This window comes from Coenobita brevimanus, chromosome 107, assembly GCF_032717465.1.
Source record: "Coenobita brevimanus isolate Jiangsu-jjx chromosome 107, ASM3271746v2, whole genome shotgun sequence".
In the NCBI taxonomy this organism is placed as follows: Eukaryota; Metazoa; Arthropoda; class Malacostraca; order Decapoda; family Coenobitidae; genus Coenobita; species Coenobita brevimanus.
In genome coordinates, this window is record NC_137060.1 from 5426523 (window position 1) to 5445941 (window position 19419).

Consider the following 19419-nt stretch of genomic DNA (forward strand, 5'->3'; position numbering starts at 1 on the left):
TCCACTCCCAAATTATAAAGGTCTAGAAAGATATCCCACTTCCTCTGTATCTCTCTTGTTTCTCTGAATTTTCTCCAATCCGCATTTTCAAAAAAGTTTCTCAGTCCTGTAAAATTTGCTTTCCCAAAGTTGTATCTTCCCTGTCTATGAAGCTCGTCTCTTGGCTTGACGTTCCCTATTATCATGTAGAACTCAATGACCACATGATCACTTTTTCCTAAAGGACAGAGATATTTCAGTGATTCTATTACATCGGGTTCTTTTGTAAACAGTAAATCTAACCTTGCTGGTGTGTACTCACCTCGAAACCGTGTCTCTTCTTTGACCCATTGCGTCATCACATTATTCATTATTATACAATATTTAATAATAGAGTGCCCCACGAATCCTCGCCGCCTCCCGTGTGTGTGTGTGTGTGTGTGTGTGTGTGTGTGTGTGTGTGTGTGTGTGTGTGTGTGTGTGTTCTTACCTAATTGTATCTTTACAGGAATGAGTCAAGCTCGTACTATCCCGTGTCTTAAACCATATTTATCGTACATATCCTTAAATTTGTGAATTGTTTTGGCACACACTATTTCATTCGGTAGTGCATTCCATTGATCAATTGCTCTGTTTGGGAAACTGAATTTCCTTACGTCTTTATCACCTCTCTTCTTATGCAGTTTTTTGCAGTGTCCTCTTGCTGATGCTTCCATATCTTAAGTAATCATTTATGTCTATTTTCTCCTTCCCTGATATGCACTTATATAGCATTATCATGTCACCTCTTTTCCTTCTCACCTGTAGTGTTGGTAGATTCAGTTTATTTAGTCTTTCTTCGTAGCTTAGGTCCCTTAAGCTTGGTATCCATCTTGTAGCGGCCCTTTGAACTTTTTCAATCTTGTCTATGTGCTTTTTGAGATGAGGACTCCAGACTACTGATGCATATTCCAGGGTTGGTCTAATGAATGATGTTATTATCCTTCTTAGCATGTCTTCATTTATGTATGTGAATGCTGTTCTCATATTTGCAAGCAGTGTATACATGTTCCATACCTTCTAAAACATGTGGTCAGCCGGAGATAGTCTGTTATTGATAATCACACCTAGGTCTTTCTCTCTTTCTGATGTGTATAGGGTTTTACTTCCTAACTTATAATCCCAATCAGGTCTTTTTCCACTTTTACCAAACTTGATTACATGACACTTGTCCACATTGAATTCCATTTGCCATGTACTACTCCATTCATGAAGTTAATTTAATTCTTCTTGTAGCTCTTTAGAAGAGTCTGTGTCAGTAATTCTCCTTTGTATTTTTGCATCATCTGCAAACATATTCAGATAGCTCTCATTTCCAGTGTTACTGTTTATATCATTTATATACACTAAAAACATGATTGGTGCCAGCACTGAACCCTGTGGTACTCTACTAGTCACTTCTTTCCATGATGAGTAGTTTCCTCTTAGTACTGTTCTCATTTCTCTTTTTATGAGAAAGTCTTGCATCCAACAAAACAGTTTGCCTCGAATTCCTCCTTGATGGTACAGTTTCCATAAAAGTCTTTGGTGTGGTACTGTGTCAAAAGCTTTCTTGAAATCTAAATAGATATTGTCCACCCATCCTTCCCTTTCCTGTATTGTGTTTGTTACTCTGTCATAGTAGCTCAACAGATTAGTAACACATGATTTTCCTTTTCTGAAACCAAACTGTCTTTCTGTTATCATATTGTGTTCTTCTAGATGATTTACTCAAGCTTTTCTTATAAGCTCTTCTAATACCTTGCTTACAACACTGGTCGGTGATACTGGTCGGTAGTTGAGTGGATTCTGTCTATTTCCTTTCTTGAATAAGGAGACAATATTTGCTTTTTTCCAGATATCAGGTAGTTTACCCTGACTCAAGGATTTCTTGAAAATTAAAAATAATGGTTTACTTAACTCCTTTGCACATTCACATAGCACCCAACATGAAATTTCATCAGGACCATTTGCTTTTCCTTTGTCTAATTTACTTAGCTCCTCCTGTATTTCTTTTTCTTATGTTTGTATATCTGGTAGTATGTGTGGGCATGCATGTTCCACATAATCCCTCTCAAATTTTTTTTCCTCTGTAAAAACTGATAGGAAATTCTTGTTTAGTGTTTCACAGATATCTTTCTCTTGTGTATAGGTGATTCCATCATCAGTAATGAATTGTATTTTATCTTTTACTTTGCTTTTGCTTCTGATGTAGCTGTAAAATAGCTTTGGTTGATCACTACCTTTATTTTTGATATCCTCCTCAAACTGTTTCTGGGCTTCCCTCCTTATTCTTGTATAAAAGTTTCTTGTCTGTTTGTAATTATTATATGCCCTGTCACTATTGTGTCTTCTGTATCTATTCCACAACAAATCTCTTTTTTTCTTTTGATTTTTTACATTCTGTATTGAACCATTTCTTTATTTTCTTTACTGCTTCTTTGTGCTGTGGGATGTACTTTTGGAGTCCTATATCATAAAGTTCACAGAATTTTTCATATACAGTATAGCATTTAAATCTTATCCTCTAAGCTCCTTTTTCCAAGCTATTTCTAAGAAGTACTTCTTTAGGTCATGATACTTTCCCTTTTTATAGTTTAGGCTCTTTCTGTAACTTTCATTGCTGTTATCTATGTCATATGCAATCCTGAAGTTGCAATTTAGTACTGCATGGTCACTTTTGCTGAATGGAGGGTGATATATTAAATTGTCAATATCGTTTTCTTGCCTAGTAAATATGAGATCTAGCATTGAGGGTACATCAAGTCCTCTTTTTCTGGTGCTTTCCCTTACATGTTGCATTAGGAAAAACTCTTGCACAAGATCCAGGAGCTTTTGGTCCCAACAGCTTTCTTGGCTTATCATATCTAGAGTATTCCAATTTATGTTTGTATTAAAATCTCCAGTTAGTATAATTCTTTTTTATTTCTCTTCCATTTTATGTAGTAATGCTCTTAAACTCTGAATTGTACTCTCCGCCCAGTCCTCATATTCGTCTCTTTCCCATGTGTTTGATCTGGGTGGCGTGTACAAATTGGCTACGATTACTTTCCCTTCAGATGTATTGATCTCTACTGCAATCAGTTCTAGTTGTGAGGGTATATCTAATTCTATTTCTTTGACTTTTAGATTTTTCTTAGTTAATATTATAATTCCTCCTCCTTTTTTTAAATTTCTGTCTCTTCTCCATATATTATATTCCTCTAAGTTTAAGATGTCATTCGATATCCTTGGTGTTAATTTTGTTTCAGTTAGGCATAAAATATGTGGTTCATTTTCTCTGACACAATCATTCATCTCTAATAATTTAGATACCATTCCATCCACATTTGAGTACATCAACTTAATCATCTTGTTTATATCCTTGTCATGATTTGGTTTTACTACCTTCCTCCTTTTTATTCCCTCCTGTTTATGTACCACTTTCGTACCTGCAATCCAATTACTTTGTAAAAAAAATGTGTTCTCCTCCTCCTCTGATCTTCCCTCATTTTTTGTTTTTTGCTTCCTCCCTCCTCTCTTTCAGTAATTCCAGTTCCTCTTGTGTTAGGCATCTTTTTATCCATACATTTTTGAACTTCTCTTTTTCCATAAGATTCTTTGCATTTTTTAGTATCTCCTCCACGGTGTTTACACTCTGGAAGGTTACCTTTAGGGGTCTTGATTTACTTCTCTCGTATTTCCCAAACCTTTTGTGTTCCTCTATGTCTTTACTACAGATTTCCTCTGATTCTTCTTTCAATATGCCCATTACATTTGCCATCTCCTTTTTGTCTCCTGAGATCTTGTTTTTTACTTCTTTCTCTTCTATACCAGTGATTACTATAGATTTGTTAATATCTACTGAATCTCTGACTAACTTGGGATTGTTTTGGATTATTCTTTTCACTTCCTTTTTAATGCTTTTTTCTTCCACCCTTGTTTCTAAGTCTTTCTTTACTTTCACCATTTCAGCATACGTGGTTTCCACATCATTTTTGTAGCTTTGCACAGCTTCATTCACCTGTGTTCTCTTCTCAGTATCACTGCTCTGATCTATCAGACTGCTTACTTGCCTAATTATCTCTGTATCACTTTTGAACTCTTCCATAATACCCTCGTGGTTGACTACTGTACTTGCCATTTCACTAATTTTTCTCACAAGTGTACCCACTTCAAGTGATAGCTCTCCTATAATCATGCCTTTCTTGTTGACTTCCTTTCCTAATTTTTCTATTTCTTCCTTTTGCAAGTGCATCTGTTTCATAATTTTATCAATTTCATTTTGAAAAGCAGTCTCAAGCCTGTGTATACACTCAACCAGTTTGTGTGTGTGTGTGTATTTTGGGCAGCCGAAACTACACATTCAAATCGCACCAAAATTGGCACAAAAATTGCAAAAAATTTGCTGATCCGAAAAAACTTGGTCCCATCACGACTGATAAACTTTAACCATATTTAATGGGCAATCACATAACTTTAACCATATTTAATGGGCAATCACATTTTGACCAAAAAAACGCCGCTCCCGGTGCCCGGCATAGGATCTCCGTAGAATTTTTTGCCCATAGGTACAACTAAAATATACTATAGCAGTAGCTGTGTGTCTGTGCGTGTATTTCGGACTTGCATTTGGACAACTTGGGTTTCATTCCTGAAGCTGCAAATAACACGATCAACAGGGTAGCTGCAAAAAATCCAAGTGACAATGTTACACTAGAACAGCACATGAACGCGAGAGCCCTCCGCAGGAGCAAGTGCAAGGGGCCCGAAGAGCCCACGAGCACTTGTTACCTGACTATGACTAATACAAGAATAAGCTTCAAAGCAAGCCTGAGGACATTAAATTGCTCAGGGGGATGAGAGTGGGTTCATGGAATGTGGGAAGTTTGAGGGGAAGAGCAGGGGAAGTCGCTGAGCCATTCAGTAGGAGGTGGGTGGATGTAGCATGTTTGCAGGAAGTCCGGTACATGGGTGGATCAGCCAGAAAGACTGTTGGGAAGGATTGCTACTATAAGTTGTTTTGGCAGGGGGGGGCAGGCGGATATGGGGGTGTGGGTGTGTTGGTTGCGGAGAAATGGGTGGAATATGTTATGAATGTTATGAGAGTAAGCGATAGGATACTGGTAGTGAAAATTTAGTTCGGTGAAATGATGACTGCAATTATAGCGGCATATGCTTCACAGGCAGGCTTTGATGAGGTAGAGAAGGATAGATTTTGGGATGACTTAATAGGTGTAGCAGGTGGTACGGGGGATGATCAGCTAGTGGTTTTGGGAGGGGACTTAAATAGTCATGTAGGTGAAGCAGCTCAAGGTTATGAAGGAGTACATGGGGGACGTGCATATGGGATACGAAATGTGGAAGGGGAAAGGATACTCGAGATTGGGGAGGCAACGGACATGATTGTGTGCAATACATATTTTAGGAAAAGAGTAAGTTAATTACATACGAGTCTGGGGGAAATAGCAGTCAGATAGATTATTTTCTGGTCAGGAGGGCTGATAGAAAATTAGTGAGGGATGTTAAAGTTACAGGAAGCGAGAAGTGTGTGCATCAACATCAACTATTGATTTGTGATATGGTGCTTAAAGAATGAGTGATGAAAAAGAGGACTTACGTACCTACGAGGAAAATATGGAAGCTGGAAAACCAAGCAGTAAGGGATGCCTTCTATAGCGAGATGAGGAGAGTGGTGGCTGAACAGGGAGCTGCAGACAGAGGCATTAATGAACTGTACAGAGCCCTCAAGAACAATCTCTTGAGAATTACTGATGTAATATGTGGTTGGACAAGAGGTCCACCAAGACATAAAGTAACTTAGTGGTGGGATGAGGGTGTAGAAGCTGCAGTTAAGGAGAAAAGAAGGTTTTTCTGAGAATGGATGAAAGGTGGTAGCAAGGAGGAATACTTGGCTGCCAAGCATAGGGCTAGAGGAGAGGTATACAGGGCGAAGTCTGAGTCACAGAGACTTTTACTTGATAACCTAAATCATGGGGAAAGGAAAAATATGATATTTAAGGTGGCAAATCTGATGAAGAGGAATATTCAGGATATTACAGGTGAGCAGTGTGTGAAGAATGATGAAGGAAGGGTAGTGGTGAACAATGAGGATATTAAAGATGCATGGCGATAGCATTATAGCTGGTTGTTAAATAAGGAGTTTGACTGGGACAGGGAAGGTTTGGAGCCAGCAGATCCAGTGTTTGGCCCTTGGCCTTTGATTGATGCTGCTACTGTGAGTATGGCAATAGGCAGGATGAAGGTGGGGAAGAAATGCTGAAGGCCTCAGGAGATATAGGGGTGAGGTTATTCACTGACCTGATAAATATGATTATTTATGAGTGTGTTGTACCAGATGATTGGCTGAAGAGTGTAACTGTAAATGTGTATAAAGTACTTCTTCCTTAGCATTTATTATTCTTTTTCTGTGCCTGCTCTCCTCTCTTCCTATTTCTCACATCTTTCCTGTCACTACTTATTGCTTTTCTTTCCGTTACAGGTGGCTTTACATTGAGTGACAAGCCAAATGGTTTCCTGTAAGCCAAGAAACCATTTATAACACTGGGTGGTAACCATATAACCAAACCATACGTGCTCGCTACGTGTCAAGTGGGTTGGTGGAGGGTTAGTGCCCCTCCCTGTAAAACAAATAACTCAGAGTCAAATGGCCACCCCATACGGGATTATGGCGTCTGGCAATAGATAGATAGGGAAGGGTGATGCCCTGGAAAGAGGAAATTATAGAGGTATAAAGCTTTTAGAGCAGATACTGAAGGTAATGGAGAGAGTTTTACAAGGTATGATTAGAGAAAGAGTGAATACTGATGAGATGCAGTTTGGGTTTATGCCACATAGGGGGACCACTGACGCCATATTCACTGTTCTACAGCTTCAGGAAAAATATATTGGTCAGATAAGGGATCTGTATTTTGTTTTTGTTGATTTGGAAAAGGCCTTTGACACAGTCCCTAGAGAGGAGGTGAAGTGGGCAATGAAAAAGCTTGGTTTGGAGGAGTGGCTGGTTAGAGTGGTTATGGCTATGTATGTGGGTGCTCGCACCCAGGTAAGTGTGAATGGAGATTTGAATGATGAGTTTTCCATGAACGTTGGTGGGCATCAGGGGTCAGTTTTGAGTCCCATGTTGTTTATCATGGTGCTTCAAGCCCTCTCAGGTGACTTCAAAAATGGACTCCCATGGGAGATGTTGTATGCTGATGATATGGTGTTGACTGCAAAGAATGAAAGGGAGGTGGAGGAAAGATTTAGGAAGAGGAGAGATGGTATGGGGCACAAGGGCTTAAGGGTAAATGCAGATAAAACAAAAGTGATGATATCTTGGGTTGGTGCCAATACTGTCAAAGAGGGAGAGTGGCCATGTGCAGTTTGCCACAAGGGCGTGGGAAGTAATTCCAGCTTGTGCGGTGTTTGTGACAAATGGGTGCACAAGAGATGTAGTGGTATCAGAGGTAGACTGCGAGATAATCCTGATTTTATGTGTACAGCGTGTCAGAGAGATCAGGTGGAGACTGTCAGGCGTGAAAGGACTGAACTTACAGGTGAATCTCTTGACTGTGTGGAAGAGTTTTGTTATTTAGGAGACATGTTTTGTGCTGGAGGTGGGGCTGGAGCTAGCTCTGTGGCTAGGGTGAGAAATGGTTGGAAGAAGTTCAGGAAGTTGTTGCCTCTCCCGACACTGAGAGGACTCTCCCTACGTGCTAAGGGGTCTTTGTATGCAGCATGTGTTAGGAGTGTAATGCTGTATGGTAGTGAGACCTAGGCAGTAAAGGAGGATATTCGCAGGCTCAAACATACAGAAATGACAATGATTAGGTGGATGTGTAATGCGTCCCTGTGTGCAAGGTCTGGTGGGGCTGGGTTTACGATGGAAGAGTTGAGAGGTAGGATGGGACTGGAGTGTATTGGTGTTATGATGAGGAGATGTAGATTGAGATGGTTTGGGCACGTGGAGAGGATGGGGGATGATAATTGGGTGAGGAAGGTGAGAAGTGTTAATATTGGTGGTGGAGTTATGAGGGGTAGACCGAGAATGACATAAGGCAAGGTCATTAAGTGTGACCTCAGGGTTAAGGGACTGAACAGGGAAGCTGCAATAGATCGTGCAGCGTGGAGAGCCGCCATTAGGTGACCAAGGCCGACGCATGCAAGCATGTTGGAGCCTTTAAAAACGTAACGAAACGAAGCGAACGGTATCGGTATCAGCAAAGTATTGGCCATTTGTTAGTATCGGAGTACTGGTATCGGCTGAAAAGTGGGTATCGGTATCGGTATCGGCCAACATCCTGGTATCGGCACATCTCTAATATCAAGCTAAGGTTGTAGTGGACATGAGTTATGAGTCAAAAACATTTTTCCTTAAACCTGCTCTTCCAAAATCAGGGTGCGTCTTACACAGTGGACTGCCTTATATGCCGCGAAATACTGTATTCAATCGCCAATCTGTATGTCTATCTGTCCCAGAGAATGTTTTGTTTACAGCATATTTATGATAATGCACACTCATCTAAGTCTGCATTACTGAAATTTTTATCAATAATTAGTAAGGCCATCAAGTGATCTGCTTCTGACTGTTGGTGGCCTTCGTACCAGTCGTCTCAATCTGTAGACCTAACCCAACAAAAATAGCGCTCTAAGATGGCATCTGTCTGTCTTCAGCAGGTGTCCATATCTTTGATGCCGTTGGGGAATGAAAACATAGTTTACCACCATTGTTGCAACTGTTTACCACCATAATAAGAAATACAAGGAAAACAAACTTTAAGAATAAAAAAAGTGGTAAGGTCTTGCTGCCACTTAACTAAACCATACATTTACCTCTGTGAGTCTGCAGGTAGGTGCAAGGTTGGTGGCTGGTTGAGGGTTTGATGAGGTACAAGGACCAAGTAATGGAATTAAATATTCTCCTTTACTATGCCCTTCTAATCACTTTCTCTTAACCTAACCATGCCTACTTGTGTTTCTGGTATTTACCATAAGAGTATGTATGTACTACACTGTATTTAGTAAGTATATATTGTCTACCTATCTATCTATTGCCAGATGCCTTAATCCCGTACGGGGTGGCCAAAAACAAATCACCTCCATGTCACCCTGTCCCCTCCCATTTCACTGCCCTGCTCCTAACTCACACCCCCCTCTCTCATATACCTCTCCACTCCATCCCTCCATCTCATCCTTGGCCTCCCCCTCCCTCTCCCCCCCTCCACCGCACTCACATACACTCTCCTCGTCAGTCTCTCACCCTCCATCCTCTCCACATGGCCAAACTATCATGAAAGAGAAAATTTGGGCTTGGACTTAGGGTGCCTGGTACCAATTAGGATATATCCCATGGTTTCTATGTACTGCGCAATTCCACTGTCATGCACAACGTTCAGTACCAATTATGCACAATAACCAAGGGATCATTGTATACATATACAGTGGCGGATAAAAAAGGACTGTTGTAAACAGAGGGTTTTACACTAAAACCCATTAAATTCTTTCATTTGACAAACGTGAACACATATCAAACTACAAATACTCAAACTGTAATTCAATCATACTCACACTCCAGAACTTGGTCATAAACTCGTTCTTCACATGTGATGACGATATCAAACTTATCCTTACATATTTGGAACCTCTCTGGCTCAGGTTTGATGCGTCGGTTTCTGTCCAGCATGTGTAGTAGGCCATTCTGAGTGTATCTGACACAACTGGTTAAGGAATGTACACCTTCTTAAGTATGAATAACAGAGTTTACTATGTTCTTCAATCAAACTACATTTGCCAGTAAGACAGTGCTGTAATGAGAAACTTTTTTGACAACATGCAATATGCTAACATACTCTCTCTCTCTCCTTAATCACTTCATGAAAGGGGGCTGGGCTAACCATGAGTATCTATACTGTATTTGTTTTGCAAAGTGTAACTGACAGTGTGTTCTGCATGCATTTATATTTAATTTGGAATAATAGACTGTGTGAGGAGAGGAATGCACTGCTTTTGTCCATACACAAGCTTTGTGGTGTATGGTGGTATGGCATTACTCAACGACTGTATGTAGGAGCTAATGCACCATACATGAATGAGTCCAGTACCCATCTAAAGTATATTGTGTCACAGAGCAATTTGGAGCAAAAATTCTATTTGGTGCTGCCAGATGGACTGCAGTTTTAAGGTATGAAAATATGCAATTTTCTACACTGAAGCACACTACATAGAACAAGGAACACACAGTCTTATGTCCCTATGTACTGTATAGCTATGTATACCATGATGTCACTTCTTTGTGATTATGGCATGCCTGAAAAAGAAAAGTGTGCATTTACTGTATGACTGTATATACCCTCTGTTATGGCACTGCAATAAGAGACATATATACCTACACATCCTTCATACAAAAGTCACTTTATCTGGTATTATCTTTTATTATATCACTATTCTTACAAAAACATTATTGGAGAACAGAGTAACTGTTATAACAGGGATCTATCATCATCATCATCATCATCATCATCAAGATCCACAATGCCTGAAGTTAGAGTATAGAAGTGTCAGCTTCTGAGACAAAAATTCATGGGATTTTTTAACAGAAACATCTAAGTGTATGATATCAGAAATGTATGGTGCTGCCAGAGATTAAGTAGAGTCGAAAGCAACCGTCAACTGACCAAGGCCAATGCATGCAATCATGTTGGAGCCCTTATAAACTATACATTACAGCTATAAATGTACAGTGGAAAAGTGGCTGGCATCTTAACTTGACAACCCAGAAGTGCTGTAGGTATGTTAATTAATGTGGTCAGTGATGCCATCAGACACTAACTTCACTACTCTTGCTACAGGTCTAACATTTCAAGGAATACACTAGGGATATTCTGAAGTTTTACTAATACTGATGATACAAACTAGAAGCCTATATGTGGTGTCGCTGTGCACTGTGGGTGGTACAACTGCAGCATCCATCTGGGAGCCAAACTTCCTGAATCCCTACACAGTATATGTACTGTACTGTATCTGTTGGACAGACTTGCAGAAGCAAATGTATACCTCTGGCTGATGGGTCTGCTCAGTCAGACAGACTGTGGTTAAGCAACAACATCAACTACTAACACTGACATCAATACAAGCAACATGCAAAAACACTGAATTCTGCATATCTCAAAAGTAACTTTTTCCATGTAGAGAACTGTACTTGCTGAAATCCACGAATCTTATACTGTACTGCAGTACTGTAATACATAAATTTAAAAATTACATGAATATAAAAATATATAATAATAATTTGGTTTTACGCCAGGTATCCCCGAAGGGCTAAGGCGTTGCCCCTGGGTAGAGGACTTTGTACTGGAGCGTGTAGCATTTTATGACCGGATGCCCTTCCTGATGTCTACCAATGACCCTTGGGTGGATTCGATCCTCCGACCCTTCGGTCAGAGCAGAGCGCTCTAACCCACTGAGCCACGGCTGCTACATGAATCACAAGCAAATTCCCACATACAGTATACATAAAAGGGAATGTCTGTTTGTCTGTCCTCTATAAAAACCAAGGGAGATGCATATCCCATTGGCTCCCAGAGTTCCTGTGCAAGGGATTTTGCTGGAAGGGTGCTAGGCGTACTGCCCTCTGCCTGTCAGCTCATAGTCGCGAAGCTCACAGGCCCCTTCCCTGGGGTTCCTTTCATTATCAAATTTTGAAAATGACCAGTTCCATCCTATACTGAGGACACTGGGTGCTAATGGGTTAATGAAACTGATAGATTTGCCAGTGTTTAACCCACTGGCTCCCAGAGTTCCTGTGCGGGGGATTTTGCTGGAAGGGTGCTAGGCGTACTGCCCTCCACCTGTCAGCTCATGGTCGCGAAGCTTATAGGTTCCTTCCCCTTCTTTCCTTCCATCCTCCTCTGTCTTTCTTTCCTTCATCCTTTCCTCATTCTTCGCCTATGGGTGACTGTACACTCCCTCTTCTGTCTTTCTTTCCTCTTCCTTCTGCCTATGACTGACTCTACACAGAGTGACATGCCAAATGGTTTCCTGTACACCAGGAAACAACATACTATGTTAGGTGATAACCATATAACCAAATTATGGCACCTGGTGGCTTAGTGAGTAATCAAGGCACTCCAATTGGATTGAGCTAGTGCAGGTTTAGGCTATATCCAAGAGGTGGTTGGGGTTTATTGCTCAAGTAATCCCACTCAAGGATGAGTGAGGCTGGTCACACTCATCTTAAATGTCAGGACCAACTTGCCTAGCACCAGGCTCCTACTGTATGCTCCTCATGGGGCAACATAGGATTGGATGATGGATGGATGGATGGACGGATGAATCCTGTAACTGGAACTAATGAAGATTATTCAGATACTGACCCATATGTATTTAAAAGAGAATGTCTGTTTGTCTGTCCTCTGAAAATTGAGGGGGGGATGGATACAGAACTCTTTAAACAGCTCCAACACATACAACTATTTACGACGGATTTAGAAGCATATTTCACCACTAAAGAAGTGGTGCCTCTAACAACCAAGACTGGAACTAATTAGAAATAACTGATCAATGTGAGGGACATGGCAGTCAGTTACCATACAGTTTTTTACTTTTACAACTATATAAGTATTAGCTACAACAGGCTGGATTGGTGGATGGACTGGTTGGGTAGGCAGGGTTCATGGGTGGATGGGTAGAGGAAAAATAGGTCCATGGTAGAAATACATTCATTGGAATTATATCCCTGGGGAAGTGGGCCACAGACGGAATATAGGTCCAATGGGTAAAATGGGACCCCAGGGGTCATCTCCCACGAGTGGCCATCCAGGGACCCAGACAATGCCACCAGGCATGATCACAGGGTTTTACACAGATATCACGGGATAACCCCAGTAGTATACTCTACATACATCAATATGAAAAGGATACAGAGTCTTGTCCTTCCGCAACAGGTCATTGTAGATGTCATCATAGGACGTTCCAAACTCATAGCAGTTGGGTTTGTCAGGAGCAGGTCCAGGTAGCTTCACTTTGTCTCCTGTCCCAAATGACCGCACACTGAACCCCTTCTTGCTGTGGGAGAAATACAATAAATTAGACCTTGTGCAATATGCAACTTGTTGTTATGTTGTTGCTTAACCATGGTCCTTCTGGCCAAGTTGACTCATCAAACACATGGTAGATAAACAACTCCTTCTGTGGGGCCATCAAACAGGTACTGTACAGTACATACATGTAGGGATCTGGCACCTCCCTACGGTGGACAGTGCATCACCACAGCTGGACCAGGGTCCTTCCTCATGGCAAGGTGCAGGGAAATATGAAGAAGTTTGGCTCTCAGGTCAGTGCCATATGGTGGGTGTATGAGTCTCAAAAGTGATCATATTGCTGTCATTACTTCCTTAGCCATGGACAGTGAGTGTGTGCAAACTGGTAAGGCATACATGAAAACTACAACAAGACTAAAGAAAGGCAGCCATACTTCCTTTGTACAATGGGATGGGTAACAAGAAAGAGTGTAAAATCAGCAGAAATGAGTCTGTTCAGAATACCAGAGGAGAAAGCAAGTTATGTGGAAAAGTATGGAATAAGACAATACTCTGAAGAGAGAGAAGGAAGAAGATGATGATGACTGAGAAAGAGAGCATTACGTTTGGATAAAGTACCAAACATTAACTTAAAAGTGGTTTTGTCCTGGTCATCCACAGTTGGAGGGTTCTAAGAGGGGAGCTAGGTGTCAGAGATGATGATTATGAGCGACTTCTCTGGTTCAATGGCTTACAAAATTATCCATTATCTCTTTCTGTCCAAAGATGGCTTTATTTCCCTAATATAGTACTGTATGAGATTATTCAGCTTCCAAGAGATCTGTAAGGTAAGATGGGGATAATCCTTAAAACTACTGAAGAGCACCAGTACCGTACTCACATAGGCCCATGCACCATGGCAGGAAAATGAGGGATAATCATCTATCTATCTATCTATCTATAGCCCGACTCTCTAATCCCGCAAAGGGTGGCCGCAGACAAAACGCCTCCAAGTTGCTCTGTCACCCATCATTTGACTACCCTCCCCCCAACTCAGTCCCCCCTCCCTCATATACCTCTCAACTCCATCCCTCCACCTCATCCTCGGTCTACCCCTCCCTCTCCCTCCCTCCACCTCACCTACATACACCCTCTTAGTCAGTCTTTCATTCTCCATTCTCTCCACATGTCCAAACCACCTCAGTGTATTTCTCCTAATCTTCTCAACCACATCCACATCCACCCCACAACGTTCCTTCACTTCTTCATTCGTCAACCTGTCCCTCCATGTCACCCCACATGCTCCTCTCAAGTAACTCATTTCCACTGCTCTCACTCTTGACTTGTTCCCCTCTCGCAAGGTCCACGCCTCACTTCCATACGTCAGGGTTGGGATCACAATACTATCATGCAGTGACTTCTTAACTTCCATACTCACCTCCCTATTTCTCATCACTGCTTTTAGTGAACCAACAACCTTCCTTCCCTGCTGTACCCTTTCATGCACTTCATCCCCCAACGTTCCATCCTTACTCATCACACTACCCAAGTACCTGAATGCACTCACATTCTCCATATCATCACCATCCAACCTCACTGTACATTCTATGACTTCATTCCTCTCAAACACCATAACTTTACTCTTGTTTACATTAACTTTCAGATTCCTCTTCCTACACACTGTCCCAAATTCATTCACCAAACCCTGCAACTCCCATTCATCTTCACTCAACAATACTGTATCATCAGCAAACAGCAACACCGGAATCTTCCAAATCTCACCCTCATTCATTAGAGCCACCCGCACATCCACTGCCCTACCTTGCACCTCCTTTACAACCCCATCCATGTATATATTAAACAGCCATGGAGACATCACACAACCCTGTTTCAGTCCCACACTGAGATCAAAGAACTCATTCAGCTCACCAGCCACTCGCACTGTAGTCCTAGCTCCTTCGTACATACTCTTCACAGCACTCAACAATTTCCCCTCCACTCCATATATTCTTAATATCTTCCACATACCTTGCCTATCTATTCTGTCATATGCTTTCTTCATGTCCATGAAAGCAGCATACACTTTCTTTCCCTTCTCTAGATATATACTTCTCCACTAAACATCTTAGAACAAATATCTGATCTACACACCCTTTTCCCTTCCTAAATCCCCCTTGTTCTTCTCCAACTAGCTCCTCTGTCATATGCCTAACCCTATCAATGAGTATTCTACCATATATTTTTCCAGTCACACTAAGAAGGCAAATACCCTTATGGTTACCACATACTTCTCTTTCCCCTTTTCCTTTGTATAAAGGAACAATTATACCTGATTTCCAGTCCACTGGAACCCTTCCCTCTTTTATACTGTACTTACCTAAGGAAAGCATGAGCCTCCATACTTCGATTCATGTTGCTCGAGCATATAACTGCAAATGTGAGTTCCGCCATCATTAGCTACCTGAAAAATAAAAACATTAAGCAGTTACTAAAATTTGTAATTTTGAGAACATCTATACAGCTACACTCAAATAGTGTACCGTAAAACAAAAAAAAGAGTACCGATATTTCATTACAAATTTGCAATCAAATACAGTAAACCCTCAAAATACAGAACCCTCTTTTAATGAATTTTGGTTTTAACGACCACCTTGAGCTGGCCGAACGTTACATTCATTTAGTGAATTTTCATTTGGTAAAACAATGGCATGGGAAACACTGACCAGTGTGGAGTTCCTACACACACACGCACACACACACACGCACACACACACACGCACACACACACACACACACACACACACACACGCTCCTCTGCACCTTGCAAAATGCCGCATGTCTCTGGGTGACCAGCATTGTGAGAGAAGACATAAATAGAGCATTTACTGAGAAAAAGAGCTATTTAGACCTAGCTGTATGTTGCTGTGTATGACTGTATGGCTGAACGATGCACTATATTTAATGATCTTTGTTCAGTAAAAGCCACGATGCCTGGGAAATAAACCAAACAGCATGGTGTTCAGTTTTAACAAATTATTGTCTTTAACGTCAAGGGTCTGGTACCAATTAGTTCGTTATATTGAGGGTGTACTGTACTGTACTGTACAGTACATTTGTCCGTGTATGACATCTACAATAGCTGTTAGCACTGACAATGTAATATCCTAAAATGACAATTGAATGATATTGTAAATACAGGCTGATCCAAGTCATTACAGATATGATGTTGGCTTGTTCATCAGGTGAATCAGTGAACAAAGAAAAGGGCCATAGGTGGTGATTAACACTGCAGCCTCCTAAAATTGAGAATTTCAGAAAAAAAAAAAAAAAAAAAAAAGTGTCCCACTTTCTAGAATAGACAGTCAGAAAATTCTGGATGGTCTGTAGAACTGAAGGATACGGTAAGTCTACTAATTAGTGTTAGAGGAAAAGCCTATACCACAGCTTGAGAGCAATTAGTTACGGACTGACTGGATATCCACAGCCAAAGTGTAGAGAATTCAAGAGAAGTTCAAGTAAAGACCACTTTTAACTATTTCACACTTATATGAAATATCACCTTAGTTTTTAAATTTAACAATTTTTTGAGAGAGAGAGAGAGAGAGAGAGAGAGAGAGAGAGAGAGAGAGAGAGAGACTGTCTAGGTGAGGAAAGGTGAGGTTTAGATGAGAAGTCATGTTAAATAAAAAAGAAAGGACAGGGAAGGTTATGAATATTGGAGAAACTGATGAAAAGTGAGTCAAACAACAGCCCAGGACATCCTGAGTGGTTGTCTTCAGGATATGGCCCATGGATGGGAATAGTTATTATACTGTATATTTGGTCTCCTCCCTTGATGACTGTGAAGAATGGTTAGTGGATGACATTGTGGGGATGCCTATATATCACTTCACATGTACGGTATGTAGTTTGGTGTAAACAGAGGAAAAAGATCAGCAAGGGAAGAGGGCTAGAAGCTGCCATGGTCACCAGCATTCCATCTCAGGAGTGCTGCTCTGTTTGCTATAATGCACTAAAGCATCCTCTGACTTGCTCAATGATTCTCTTGGTGTTAATGTAAGTGTAAGACAAGGATGTGTTATGTCATCTTGTTAAATCACAAGTACAATAGGTTCATGAATGAAATTGAATTAAAGAATACAGAGTACCAACAGTAGGTAAGATGGTGGATTTGGTGGTGCTGAAGACCCCATATGAAAGTGTGTTAGGCTATTCCCAACATCTTCATTGGAAAGAAATCAAGGCCTGGGTGACTGACAACACTCAAGATCACAGGTCAAAGAAGTTAACTTTTTTACAGAACAGCTGTAGGTATATGAAGGACTGATGAAATACGTATAACTACAGAAATCTGCAAGGAGATGCCATACCATACCCATGAATGGAAGGAAAGGCTACAGGAGTGAGATGTATTTCTGAATAGAAAAGAAATACCAACTGACAAGGTATGAACATGCCAGCACTTAAATCATACAAACAGTGCCAAAGAAATTATATGCAAATAAGAGAGGATAAATGTTGAAAGACAGAGCCTTTATGTGATACAAAACAGAGCAGATCAGTAGCTGCCCAGTACATCAGTGAGAAAGCAGGAAGGAGAGGAGAAGGCACAGAATGAGAGAAATAACTAAGTAATGACAAAGTTGCCACAAGGTAGTTTTGTTATATCCATCCCCAGCGTTCCCAAAAAGAAGCAAGATATTAAAGATAATGATGATCATCAAGAAGACAGAGAAAAAAAAATTGATAAAAAAAACAAAAAAACATATGAGTAAAGCTGAGAACTCAGAATAAAACAGAAACAGAGGGGCTCCGGCTGTACAGTGTTTATTTTTGATGTACCGGTAACACTTACCAGTAAAATAAAATATGGCTACAGTAGCTATACAAGACTTTATCAAGCCTAATCAGACTGTGCTGTTACTTGTTACAGAACTAGTATTTTACCTAACAATCTCTCTCTCTCTCATTTAAAGCCACACTCACCTGGGTAAAGAACAGGTGTTAATAACACGTAAGACAAAGCAAAATGTAGAAAAAAATAAAAATGCCATCCATCCATCATCCAATCCTACGTTGCCCCATTAGGAGCATAGCAGCCCGGGGCTAGGCAATTTGGTCTTGACATTTAAGATGAGACTGACCAGACTCACTCATCCCTGCGTGGCATTATGTGAGCAATAAACCCCAACCACCCCTTGGACGTAAACCTTCACCGGCTCAATCTGATTGCAGCGCCGCAATTACACATTAAACCACCAGGTGCCAAAATTTGGTTAGCCTACATGGTTACCACCCGGCATAGTAGTTTCTTGGTGTACAGGAAACCATTTGGCTTGTCACTCAGTGTAGAGTCACCCATAGGCAGAAGGAAGAGGAAAGAACGAAGGAAAGAAAGACGGAAGAGGGAGTGTAAAGTCACCTGTAGGCAGAAAGATGAGGAATGAAGGAAAGAAAGACAGAAGAGGATGGAAGGAAAAGAAGAATGGAGGAGAGAAAAGGGCAGACACCCGACAGCAGCACTACATCAAGTGAATGGATGGTGAGTGCCCCTCTGAAATATATTTTCCAGGTCAACACTTCCTCCAATACACGTCAAACTCCCTCCAACAGCGAGGAAAGCATAGTGCTGTAGCACTTGATTTCTCCATTGACACCCTTAAACATTTTCAGCTTAAGAATATAACCAGCTTTATATTTTGTTTTTGGCAAATGCTGGATAGTTTTATTTAGTTTATCCAAGATTCTGGGTCTTCCTCAGTCTGTACTTCCTTCTACTTATGATCTCCAGTCCTTTAAATCTCTATCTATCTATCTATTGCCAGATGCCATAATCCTGTAAGGGATGGCCATTTAACTGAGTTATTTGTTTTACGGGAAGGGGCACCAACTCTCCACCAACCCACTTGCTGACACGTAGGGAGCACGTATGGTTTGGTTATATGGTTACCACCCAGCGTTGTAAATGGTTTCTTGGCTTACAGGAAGACATTTGGCTTGTCACTCAATATAAAGCCACCTGTAAAGGAAAGAAAAGCAATAAGAAGTGACAGGAAAGATGGGAGAAATAGGAAGAGGGGAGGGCAGGCACAGAAAAAGAATGATAAAGGCTAAGGAAGAAGTAGGCAGCACTACATCAAGTGAGTGGATGATGGTCGCCACCACTTACCACCTAGTCCTTTAAATGTGTCCATGAATTTCAAAATGAACGAATCTTAATTCTAGCACATTTATTTACTTTTTCCTTGGAGGGAACAACTATTAAGAAATTTTAGCCTTTCATTCCTTCTTCCTTGCATTACAGTAAGTCTATCTATCTATCTATCTATTGCCAGACGCCTCAATCCCGTTTGGGGTGGCCACAAACAAATCGCCTCCAAGTCACCCTGTCCCCCGCCATTTCACTGCCCTGCTCCCAACTCAC

General features: G+C 41.0%; 1 protein-coding gene across 2 annotated transcripts in view; it reads right to left on the reverse strand.

Moving 5' to 3' along the window:
* Ssu72 (Ssu72 CTD phosphatase) overlaps positions 1-19419 on the reverse strand; it is a 32792-nt gene that overhangs the window by 11652 nt on the left and 1721 nt on the right. For both annotated transcript variants that reach the window (XM_080285700.1, XM_080285701.1), the window contains exons 2-4: positions 15373-15456; positions 12898-13041; positions 9547-9686 (exon numbers count right to left, since the gene is read on the reverse strand). In XM_080285700.1, the coding sequence (XP_080141826.1) occupies positions 9547-9686; positions 12898-13041; positions 15373-15449 (361 nt within the window). In that variant the 5' untranslated portion in view covers positions 15450-15456. The remainder of the gene's footprint in view (positions 1-9546; positions 9687-12897; positions 13042-15372; positions 15457-19419) is intronic.